General features: G+C 49.3%; 1 protein-coding gene across 1 annotated transcript; it reads right to left on the reverse strand.

Annotated features, from left to right (window-relative positions):
* Window positions 1–1,873: 1,873 nt before the first annotated feature.
* TFAP2C (transcription factor AP-2 gamma) lies at window positions 1,874–11,048 on the reverse strand. The gene is made up of 7 exons (XM_085241703.1): window positions 10,487–11,048; window positions 8,922–9,398; window positions 8,680–8,731; window positions 7,241–7,463; window positions 6,448–6,566; window positions 5,009–5,150; window positions 1,874–3,528 (listed from the first exon to the last, which is right to left on the reverse strand). Exons 1-7 carry the CDS (start codon window positions 10,532–10,534, stop codon window positions 3,243–3,245), a joined length of 1,347 nt encoding a protein of 448 aa, XP_085097829.1. The 5' UTR covers window positions 10,535–11,048; the 3' UTR covers window positions 1,874–3,242.
* Window positions 11,049–12,051: the final 1,003 nt, after the last annotated feature.

The following is a 12,051-nucleotide window of genomic DNA, read 5'->3' on the forward strand; positions in this document are numbered from 1 at the left end:
TTTCTTCTTGCATATTAGTAGCTTTTCATCATTATTTCTCTCTGAGGCCATGAAAAAAATCTTCAAATGAAAGTGAGGCAGCCATCGGGTCAAATGATTTCAGGAGCAGAGGCTGACATTAGCACCTACATTGGCAGTGCTAGTACTTAAAATGGTCTGTTTTGACTTCCTACCTCAGAAGAGCTCTATAGTGTAAAAGCAGCACTAAGTGTGAAAGTTTGAAGAGGGATAAAGAAACAAACCAACCCCCCTGTTCGGGTAACTACTTCACAGCCTCCCCCAGAAGTTACTAACCTATCGCATCTTCCTCAAATCGTTTCAGCTGACAGACAAGCTCGGGTCAGTTTAACTGTCCTCCCCAGCGAATAGAGCAGAAGACACTGTTCTTTCATGTGCCTGCAGAGCAGATGAGGAAGCTGAGCCTCAAAATAATGTACCATCTAAAACATACAGTAGAGGAAAAGCATTAAGGTAATGGAAACTCAACGTTTCTAGTGTTCCAAACATATAAATAGAACCCGAGCCAGTACATTAGACAATTGACTGGCTTTGTTTGAATGCATGCAAGAATAAATGGAAAGATCCTTATTTCCTATCCCAAGGGGCAATTATTTTCAGAGCCTGGTTTTGTGCACTAATAAAAAGCAAGATTCCATTGTCTGGCAGCTAAAATCTTACTGTATATGCTGTATAAGCAGTCAAACAGTACAAAAAGGAGAAAAAAAAAATCAACCTGGCATCACATTCTCAGATGAGAAATTGTCCTTTAGCTCTCACCATACCTAGCATATTTCTGTGGATAGATATGCAATGCAGAGAACTGGTGAAATACACAGACATAAGTTAATGTACATTTGTATACAGATGACCAAAACGCTCGTTTTTCCAGTGTTACAGTGAGCCCAAGCAGTATGAACGGGAATGTCACAGCTCTCAAGCAGGGAGATGAGTTGCAACTCAAACTACAACACAGGCTTTGCTCCAGTTCACTGCCAACAGCAAATTTGTTTCTTTCTTTGAGCTTCCCCCTCCTTCCTTCTCCCTGTACACCTTCAGAAATTTGCCTTTACATTTCAGAGGAAAAATAGTGAGAATAAGGAAAGAATTTACCACTTTGAATGTTTTGGTTGCATCTGTTGTTTATTATCCACAACTGTGAAAAACACACCACGCTGCTGCAGTTTGAATTGCATTCTCTTGCTGTTTTGTCCAGTGCCATCATTTGCAACGTTTGCCCCAGCCCCACAAAGCTGCATCCATCAGGTGCTGTAATTTCAGGGGCAGCATAAAGGCAGAGCTGGCATCACTCCTGCTTTAGGAAGCTTTGCCATGCAAGTCCCCCTTCAGGAAGCTTTATTTGGCTGTGTTGCATCTGCGACGGCGAGTGCCTCAGATGCAGCCTCACCACTTTGAGGACTTTCTGCAAAATTCCTTACAGCACTGAAACCAGATGGCACATCTATCACATTTCACATGCCAGGATTCTGCAAATATTTATCATTAGAGAGACAAATTATTCCAATAAAGGCAGATTCACTGGAAGGCAAAGCTGCGGAGGTTGATTTTTATTTAGAGGAAGCCTTGCAGTTTGTGTTTAGATTTCAGTTTGTGTTCTATTTAAATAGGCAGCCAGCATGATCATGACATCTTACGAAGGGGGGGGGGGAAGAAAAAAGATTCTTGGAGATGCATAGCATGTTTAATTGAAACCATTACTTTTACTGGCAAACAGCTCCGTATTTCTGTTCTGTTAATCTGAACAAAGTGCTGCAATTATGACTCAATACATAATGTCCTCTAGTGCTACTCGCCCCACACTCCCCAAGTATAGAAAGAAAACCAAACTGTGCTCAGTTAACAAAACATTCCATGCTTCTATCCAGAATATTTTTTATTATATGGTTATCATATACATCAGAATTATAGCGGGAACATTTACAAATATGTAAAGATAGTTCAGAACCTCCATTATTCACATACACACAAACTCACACACTCATTTTGCATGTCTAGTCAGTTGTCGGGTGGATGATGCACAAAGTTATTGCTTTGTGAACACACACCTCAGATTAATTCCATTTTCAGTGGCAAGAATCGCAATATTAAAAAAAAAAAAAAACAAGTCTTAAATACCCTGTATAACATACCTGTGCATAAACCTAAAGATATGTTTAGCTTACCCATTACCTTTGAAATACTTACCAAAATTAAAATCTGAAAACCCATTTATAAAAAAAAAAAGTATTAAAAAGTTCACCATTATTTACAAATCCGATTAAATTACACATAAATTACTATTTACATTCAACACACTGCTTCCCTTAATACACATAAAGCCTCCCTGGAAATTATTTTTTGGCCTTACGAGGCAAAAAAAAGTTAAAAAAAAAAAAGTATGTGCCTATTTTTCCAAGTTCCCCCCCAATTAATAAAAAAAAAAAAAGACAATATAAATATGTGAATAAAGCTGCAATATCCTCAAACACAGAAAGTGAATTTTCTACGTGTTTTCATTTTGTACTGTTCCTCATTAAAAAAATACCGAGATAATTTTCACTGCAGCCAACATTACTGCAGTGTTTAAAAGCCTGAACATTTCCATAAAATTGAGTACGGCCAATGCCATCAGATAACTTTATCCACCAGGATTTTAGCACTCTCTCATGGAAATCTGAAAATGAAGGGAAAAAGAAAAAAAAAAGAGAAAAATCTTACTATTTTCAGGTGTTTGTAAAAAATTTTTTAATGTACATAAATCTATATAGCATTGTTTAATACTGCTTTACTGTTGCTGTTGCATTAAGAGAGAATAAAACCCTGAAAATTTATCTGATAACAAATAACCTCCCATGTAAAATCTGTCTCTTAAGAGCTACACACAAAGCTGGTTGCCACCAGGTACCGAGATGTGGGGAAGCAATCTATGTATTTCACCTCTTTGTCTATTTCCAACAGAAACCCTTATAGCACCACTTTTACAGCAAAGGATGGCAACACACGGGTACCAAGTACTTATCTTCAGGTCACTGCTTCCACAGAGAAGGGACACTGCAGCTTTTGGAAAGACTTGTCTCCCGGATCCAGGAGGAGTGAAGATCCTGAATGATTTTGTTGTTCTCGTTTCCTTTTCCCTCCTTTCTTAATAAAGAAGAAAAAAAAGTACCCAAATTGCTACGTTCCCCCCGGCAAGAAGATCCCAGTCTGCGTTAAGGAGGAAGAGTCTAAAGTCTGGTTTTGCTCCTTTACTTCCTGTGCTTGTCCATTTTATCGATGGTTTTGTTGGTTTCTGCGGGGCTCTGGTCGCCAGTGTTCATGTATGTTTTGTCTGCTATTTTTAATGCTTCATTTAGGTAGTTCTGGACGGATGTCATGGCAGCACAGATGGCAGCGCTCCCAAAGCCATGTGTGATCAGGCTAAAATGAGTCAAACAGCCCTGGATGCCAGGGTCCAGGATGGGACTGGGCCTCGTGTTTCCCAGCGGAGTTCTGTCCTGAGTGAGGAGGTCTGTGAATTCCTTACAGATCTGCCTGCAAGACACAAAGCGAGCGTGCTTTACACCACGGTGCAAATTTATGCACAAGCAAAGAAAGCAACCAATTCCCTGTCAACTATTTGGCATATGTAAGAATGGAGTTTCAGAAACCCATTACAACAAGATAGGGGTGTTCTTCACAACCTAAATTTACAGCTTATTCCTTAGGATCAGTTCCTGACCAGCCCTGCTGTTTGATCTGTGTCACACCAACACGTATCCACTCTGCAGAACACCACCCCACCGCTGCTGGCTGGGCTCTGCAGCCTTTGCTCTGGATTTAAGGCAGAGCACAGGTTTAGGGCCAGATTCTATGAGAACTTCTGCAGCTGCAGCCCAGTGATTTAAGAAGACTGAAGCAGCTGAACAGGAGATACAATCTATTATGCATATTATGTGTATATGCTCTGTTTAATAGGGACCCGGGCCCTGATCCTGCAAACACGAACACATATGCCTGGCAAAACATGAATGGTTAATAACGCTCCAACATATGTTGTTTGCTGCTTGTAAATCTGTCCCCTTGATGCGATTTCACATGAGATGAGCAATCTTCACAGAATCATCACTTTATCCGAATTTCTCAATCACAAACATCTCCCAAAAGATGACTGTTACTGGTGTTAATAGCAATGCCAATAATAATACTGAGGAGCCAAAGGATTAGCGTTCAATAGAAAGCATAAAGTTCAAGCTATAGGAAAGAGATAATCTATTTCTAAGAAATACAGTCTTGTAAAAGCAGTCTCTTTCTCAGGGAAAGCCAGATTAAATCAAGAACAGGTGGAGTGTGGAACCTCTGCACAGGATTTTGCTTGCTTAACCCGAGCACACAACTAGGGCAACTCTTCTCATCAGTTAAACAGGATTTTCTCAGATCCTCTGCATGGAACCGCTGCTTTCAAAAGCAAGAAATTGCACCAACCCCACCCAGAAAACATCTCAGACCAGAACAGAGGGCTTGGTTAAACTTCAGCACGGGCAGGGGACAGCAAGCACTCCAGCCCCTGGTTTATAACGGGAGTAACAGGTGCTGCCAGCCACAGCCCCGCTCAGCAGGAGGGTAATTCGGATACAGGTGTCCTGCAGAGGAGCTCTAACAGAGCTTCTCCTTCACCTTCCCCCTCCTCGAGACTTCTAAGAATTTAGTACAGAACAGGGACTTTTCCCATCTGCTAAAGGCTGCCTTTCACTGAAGGTTTCAGCTCCAACAGTGAAATGAGACCATCCACAGCTTCTGATTCCTGGAGTCCTGTGATGGACACCTGCCCACTGCTACTGCTGACAGCAGCCAGGACCCGTGGCTGAGCTGCCCTTACCCCCGTGCCCACCAGCAGCTCTGTGGAGCTGCACATACACACACAGGCAGGTCGGCCCTCCACTCCCAGCTTCCCCAGCCACACCTGCCCCCAGGCACTCAGTTCTGTCACACCTTAGGATACGTTTTCCTGAAACAGCCCCAGCCCCGCACTCACTTGGCAGCCAGCAGCATGTTCTTCCTGTTGGCCATCTCGTTGCGGCCCATGTGCGGCCGGGTCAGGTACTCAGCCACAGCCTTGGAGGGGAACTCCGTCTCACACACGTAGCCAAAGTCACGAGCAAGGTGCACAGCTTCACCTGCGGCAGGCGGAAGGGAGAGCTCGTTACAGATGCTGTAATGCCCACTTGTTGGTGGGAGATTGGGAAAATTAAAGCAGGGTGAACTCTGGAAGTGTTATTCTCGTTTGGAAAGCAACACTTCTATTTTTTTCACCATACTATTCATTACCATCCTCTGATCAGCAATTATCAGTGTTTCTTTGTAAATTTCCATCAAGAAAGAAAAACCGACGTGATGACAGCTACAAAATAGAACTCCCTCGTCTTCTTACTGGAAAGAAAAGCTTTGCTTTTGTCTCTATGCAGATTCACTGCAGAGCAAAGACTGGAATTTGTTCTACAACTAATTTCCACTGATATGTAAGAAAACACACAACTAAATTCCACCAACTTAATAGATTTTTCCCTTTAATGCATTTCTAGCTCTGTTTTACAATAACCACCTTTGGAAGGTGAATAACTCAGCTGTTGTTTTTTTTTTTTTTCATTAGGTTAATTTCATCAGGCTTAAGAAAAATGGATTGGCACAATGAGTGCTCTACGTAATGCCTCTGTGTGTGTGTGTGCATGCATACAGAAGCTCTCAAATCCAAATTCCAAGTGTTTTTAAATGGAAGCTGCTGTATTACTCCAGTTTGTGCAGCAATGAAGGCACTGCTGGACCATTCTTCAAGTTTCAGTTACTGCTTCCACTCCCTTTAAGTTGTGCCACTACCAGGAGCTGCTTTCAACAAACACAACCCACAGCCACACACATCCATATATACACACCCTTCAACTCAACTTGACTGAGAGGGTCCACATAACATGCCGCAGATTAAAGGGGCTCCAGTTTCCCATCAGGAAGCCAGAAGCTATAAATCTCACTTTATACGCCTACATTTATTAGCAAAGCTTCTGAGGACGCTGCTGAGGGCCGGGCACCGGAGCAGCTGCCCTACATCTCTCCAGTTTCATCCCTTTTGCTCTCCCTGCACACACCCTCAGACAAAACCCCAAACAGGGAGCACAGACTGGACAGACGGGGCGTTCTGCAGAGCCTGGCACACACACGGGAGGAACGGCATCTCCCTGCAGCACCCTGCCCTGTGGTGGGGGCACACAGCCCTGTGCCGGCGGGTGGGCTGGGGGCAGAGGGGAGCACAGCCCAAGGCAGCACAGCAGTCGCTGCAGTGCCCCCCCGTTGCACTCACATCAAAATAAACAACCCCCCACAAGTCCATTGACTTGTTGGCCTTCCCGTGCTTTGTTTAGGAGGATAAAAGCTGTGCATGCGGGAAAGAATGTTTATTTTTAAGACGTGTTGAGGACTGACCTTCCACCAAAGATGTCAATAGTGTCACATTTGCAGCTTTCCTTCTACCAGCTGGAAGGTTCAAACCAATCTTATCCAGCTTTTCCCTTAATGATCTGCCACCATTTTTGGATTTCGCTCTGTAATTAGAAAAAAAAAGTCTTATTTATCTTCCAGAGACTTTTTTTTTTTTTTTTTTTTAAATAAAGATGAGAAATTCCAGTTACTGACATTCAATAGGGTTCTACTGGGGGTAAGATAAAAAGCAGGCTCTCTTTCCCAATGACCTACTTTTAAATGGTTTGCTACAAGCCAGCCAGAATGAAACACAGCAGAGGTAAAAATCAAAGTGTGTCAAACTGCACTGCTGAAACCAGCAGCTGTAGAACAATCAGAAGCCAAATTATGTTAAAAAACAAAACAAAACAAAATCCCAGACATACAGAGCATCTTTGTAAAGGCAAAACAAGATCATGAGATTTAATCCAAAAATCGTTCCACAGGAGATGGTTTGTTACAGGAACAGGAAAGCTCCACCAGCAGTTTGAGAGACAAAATCCGCTGTTACACAGAGAAGGAGCGCTGCTGTCAGGGCTGTGAGCAGCACTGCTCCCCATACGAGGCACGAGAGCAAAGCAGATTTCCAAAGCCCATTAGGATTCAGCGCTGCTGGGCTTCTTAAAAAGCTGAAGTTTGATAAAGGGCGCTGAGCTCCTCATTGTCCTCATCTGGCTGCGATCACACGATAATGCACATGGGGGAAAATAATAATACCGTCATAAAAGTGACAAATATTGGCCGGGCTGCAGCGTACCTTCGGAGCACACCTCCCAGCAGAGAGGCATTGAGACACTCCGGGGGGGAGAGCCGCCTCTGCACCTCCGCCACCGTCACTTTGTACTTCGATGTGGAGCTGAGCAGGGACAGCCGCCCCGGCACGGAGCAGAACACTTCGTTGGGGTTTATGACCACTCCGATCAGTCCGTCCTTCTGGCAGGGGAGGCTCAGAGCGCTGTTCTTCGTTAAGGAAATGGGACCTGTGGGAGGAGGGCAGCGGGTATTTTAGAACCGGAGAGGAAAGCGAGAAGCGGCGAGCGGCTCTGCTTTGTGCAGGGGGAGGGCGGGAGAGCGATTTCGTTCTGCACCGAACTCTGAACAGAGCTGTGGTCTGCCACGCTCCGGTGCGAGGAGCTGCCGAGAGATCACGGCTTAAAAAAAAAATAAATGAAAGGACATAAGGACATCCCTCAGTCCTATCCCAAAAAGCTACGGAGCAGTGTGCGAGTCAGCAAATCCTTTCTTCTGAGAAGCTGACCTAGCTGTAGGCTCTGCCAGCATCCTTCAGCCAGGGCAGGGGAAAGGCTCCACCAGGCTTATCCTCCACCCCAGACACACACGAGAGAACGCCTCTGGAATTGAACCCCACAAAATTAATAGCAGGGACTACTGGAGGGATTAAATCCAAAGGAGAACTGAAAGCAAAACATGGCTGTGCGTGGCTGAACGGGGCAAATGCAGCACAGATCAGCGCTCCCCACTGACCCACCGCCCCGAATGGGTTAAAGGGCCGCAGTCCCCGACGGGAAGGGAAGGATTCGGCCACGCTCCATCTGACAGCGAAATCGCTCTCCCATGAGTTGAAGGCAGCAATCACTGCCCTGCCCGACACTTCTGCTTTTCCTCAGTTTGGTGTTCGTTTGAAGTCTTCAAAGGAAAACCTCCACCGATATATATATTTTTTTCTTTGAACACAAATTTGTTTAAAAACAAGAGGAGGAGAAAAAAAACCAAAACTCCCCAAAGCCCTACACCAAACTCCTGCCCTGAGTCACTGCTGCTCTCACTCCCCGGCTGCAAAACCGTTTCGATTAAGGTAAACCTAAGCAGGCTCACGGCACCGAGCTGATGGCAAGTAAGGGAAACGAGGGGATTAAAAGAAAAAGGAAAGAAAAGACGGCCGCCACCACACTGAACTCCCTGGTAACAGCTGCAGGACTACGGCAGCCCCGCACCGACCAGCACCACGCTCACCCCGCCGCGCACACGGGGGGGGGGCACAGCCGAGGCACGACCACCGACAGGAGGGGACGAGCTGCCCCTATCGCCACCTCCACTCCGGAGGCAGCGCGGAACACAACGCACACAGAACCACCCCCAACTCCGCTTTAGGAGATGATGGGGCATCCGTGCGCCGCTGCGTCACCCAACGTGAGCACTGAGAAGGGAAAGCGAGCGGCATGCCGCCCTACTCACCTTTTCTAATGACCGTCTGGTCGTGCATTAGTAAGTGTTGGTCTTCCACATTCTGCAAAGACAAACGGGAGAAAGTTTTGCATCTCGAGACGTGAGGAGGGATGAATTGAGGGGGCCGCGAAGCCCACCCCGCCCCATTCGGGGTAGAGAGGAGAGAAAAAGCGACTTTCAGTGGGAGGGTGGGGTGGTGAAGTTGGGCTGAGCGTTCGGGCATCCGCAGGCTGCGGGTGAGGGGTGGTTACCTGTACATCCTCTATCTGATGTGCCATGTCGTGGAGCCCCAGGTTGTCGGCCAGCGCCGAGGCATCCAGGCCGTGCCCGTGGGGCAACAAGAGGTCGGAGCGCCGGAACGTTTCCCGACGGCCGCCGGCCGAGCCGCTCTCCAGCGCCGAGAGGTGCGGGACGAGGCCGGGCCGGCCATGTGGGGGGAGGCCGGCGGGCTCCTGGCTCTGGCGGTTGGGCCAAGCGCTCTGCTGCTGGCTGGGGGGCGGCGGCGGCGGCTGGTGCAGCGGGTTGATGGAGAACGGGTCCCCGAGGTGCGAGTAGGGGTCGCTGGATTGGGAGTAAGGCAGCGGCTGGTAAGGGGGGGGGAAGTAAGGAGGCTGGAAGTCGGAGGCTCCGGAGTGGGAGAGCGGCGGGGCCGGGCTGTACAGATGCTGGCTGACCGCCGAAAGGTGCGGGAGGCGCGGGTTCCCGTTGCTGGTCCCATCGTGGCGGTCCTGGAAATCACACGGAAGGGGGAGGGAGGAGAAGGGAGGCGGCGGTCAGGGGTTGCCGGGCCGCTGGCAGCAGGCGCAGGGCGCTCGAAAGACGACAACAGGGAACGATTTGGGAAGAAGCGGGGGGTGAGGAGGGAGGAGGCAAAAGCCACTCTTCTCTATTTTCGGGCATTTCGTAGGAAATCAGCCCAACTTGCAGGGAAGAGATTAAGAACCAACTCCCACCCAGTTTCATCACAAATACACCGCAGTAACCCCTACACTTCCAAGAACCTATCAACATCTTAGAACAACCATTAAAAAGAAAAAAAAAAAAAGACACCGGCCAGCTTCCACCCAGACCCGCAGCAGAGGCGGCTCCGCGCCCCGCGGAAGGGCTCCATTCCCAGCACCGCACGGCGCTCCCCGACGGCTTCGCAGCGCGCGGTCGGAACTGGACGCCCTTTCCCCCCCCCAACCTCCCCTTCAAAATCTCAGCAGTCAAAGCCTAAACGTCTACATGAAGTTGATCCCGAGATTTAGCAGTTTCAGGCTTCACGGTCGTTAAAATAACAGCGCTGGTTAATAGGAGGTGAATAGGGTCCCAATGGAGCGTGAAGCGAGGGCTACAGCTAATCTGCAGCAACCGGGCAGGCAGACGATGACCGGCAGAACAGGGCAGAGTGAGACCGCAGCCCGGAATCGCCCCGCGAGGCTGCGGGAAGGGAGTAGTGTGGCTTTCCTTACGGCCGTTCCCCCGGAGCGGTCCGACAGTTGCGGTGGTCGGGGCTGCATGCTCCGTCCTCCCCACTTTTACTGACTCACTATACGGGGCAAAACCCCGTGCCGTAAAGGGCTGCCTCCAGCTCCTTACAACTGGGGACATCTTTTTTTATTTTAACGTCCAGAAGTTTTGGTGGAGAAAAAAAAATCAGAAATCCTAAACGAATTAAAAAGCAAAAGGAGAGGGCTCGGGGAACGGAGGGACTCCGTGTGGCGGAGGGACGCGTACAGCCGCCACCGAGCGGGCAGAGCCCCGCGGCCGCACAACGCGGCGCTGCCCCGCACCGCCAGCCCGACCCCCGCCGCCCCCTCCCTACGCCTCTCACCTCGCAGTCCTCTTCGTACTTGACGTTATCTGCCAGTTTCCACAACATGGCGTCCAGCGTCCAACCCAGGTGTGCGGTACGAAAGCAAACGAGAGCTCAGCCCCCCCCCACGGGCGGTAAATCCACGTCGGCGCTGGGGAAGAGGAGCTGCCCCCCGGACGGAGCTCAGTTGGCTGGCATGAAGGCTGCTGGCGGACTAAACCCCCGCGCTAATGGTCACTCGGGTTTTTTCCCTGCCCAGACGCCCTTAATGGCAATAGGATTATCATAACTCCTCCCCAGGGATGGCTCGGGAGCCGCGGCCGGCAGCCACTCAGGAGGCAGCGTGGCCTTAAGCCACTCCTTGCGCGCCCGCGGAGGCTGCGCGGAGCCGGACCCCCCCCACCTTCGGAGCGGCCCCGGCCCGCGGGAAGGGGTCACGCGTGGGCACCGCCTGCGGGAGCGCTGCGAGGAGGGCAGCCCCTGAAGTGCCGCGTTCCTTCTCCGTGGCTGTGGTTTATTCTTGGTGGGAGGCGTGTTGTTTATTCGGCCGCCCCCCGCGTGGAACTGCGCCCGGACTCCCAACCCACGCGGCTCCGGCGGCTGTTGCTCGGAACGCCGGCAAAGCCCTCGCCGCGAAAGCGAGAAAAAGTCCGAGCGCAGCCCGAGTGCGATTTGCATAATTGTCAGGAGTTTGAATTACTGATTACAACTTGTAACCTACCGATGGTTAAGGTATAATTTGCTTAATTATCCGACAAGGTTATTGCAGCCGGGTTCAATCCCTCCTAGGTAAAACAGCGCTGATGGAGCGTCCCCGATGCGCGGCGGTGCGGGCGGTGCCGCGGCTTTCACGCAGCGCGCTTCCATCCGACGGCACAGAGCGCTGCCCCCCCATCCCTGCGGCGCTGCGCCTCGGACAAAATGAACGTCGTGCTCAAAAGCAGCGACATCTCGCAGTGTTGGAAGGTCCGGATCACCGCTCGTTTACGCGAGACCGGCGGCTGCGGGTTTGCTGTGGTCGGGACAAAGCCGAGCCCGGTCAGTGCGAAGCTCTCGTGCCCGGCAGCTGCTCCGAAAGGCTGCGGGCGGAACCACGCCGAGATCCCGACCTGACCGAACCTCCACCACTTTTTTTTCCTGAAGACCGGGGAAGAAATAATAATAATAATAAAAAAAACCAACCACCGCCAATAACAGTTAAAACTAAACACCCTCAGCACCTCTCCCTGATTAAATGAACGATCCAAAAAATAAATCCGAGGCGGACGGGGCTGCTGCAGGTAACCATTGGCGGTGTTATCAGCCCGACCTGGCACGCAGGTGCTGATTTGCAGCGTTGCGCTGAGCCCAGCAGCAGCAGCGACTCCGCATTATCATTTTTGGTGGAGTCTCTATTTATTTTTTTTAACGACGGTGTTTTTCTTCCAGGGATGTTTCTTTGAAATGCAGTTCACGACGATTATTAGCGAGTGTGCTCGCGCGGCTCCTGGCGTCATTAAGACTAGGAATCTAAATAATAAAAGACAGGGGGAGCTTAAAGTTCATTTGTATTAAAGGGACAAGATGGATTTAAAGAGAAACGA

The sequence above is a fragment of the Meleagris gallopavo genome, chromosome 22 (assembly GCF_905368555.1).
Source record: "Meleagris gallopavo chromosome 22, MGAL_WU_HG_1.1, whole genome shotgun sequence".
Taxonomy (NCBI): domain Eukaryota; kingdom Metazoa; phylum Chordata; class Aves; order Galliformes; family Phasianidae; genus Meleagris; species Meleagris gallopavo.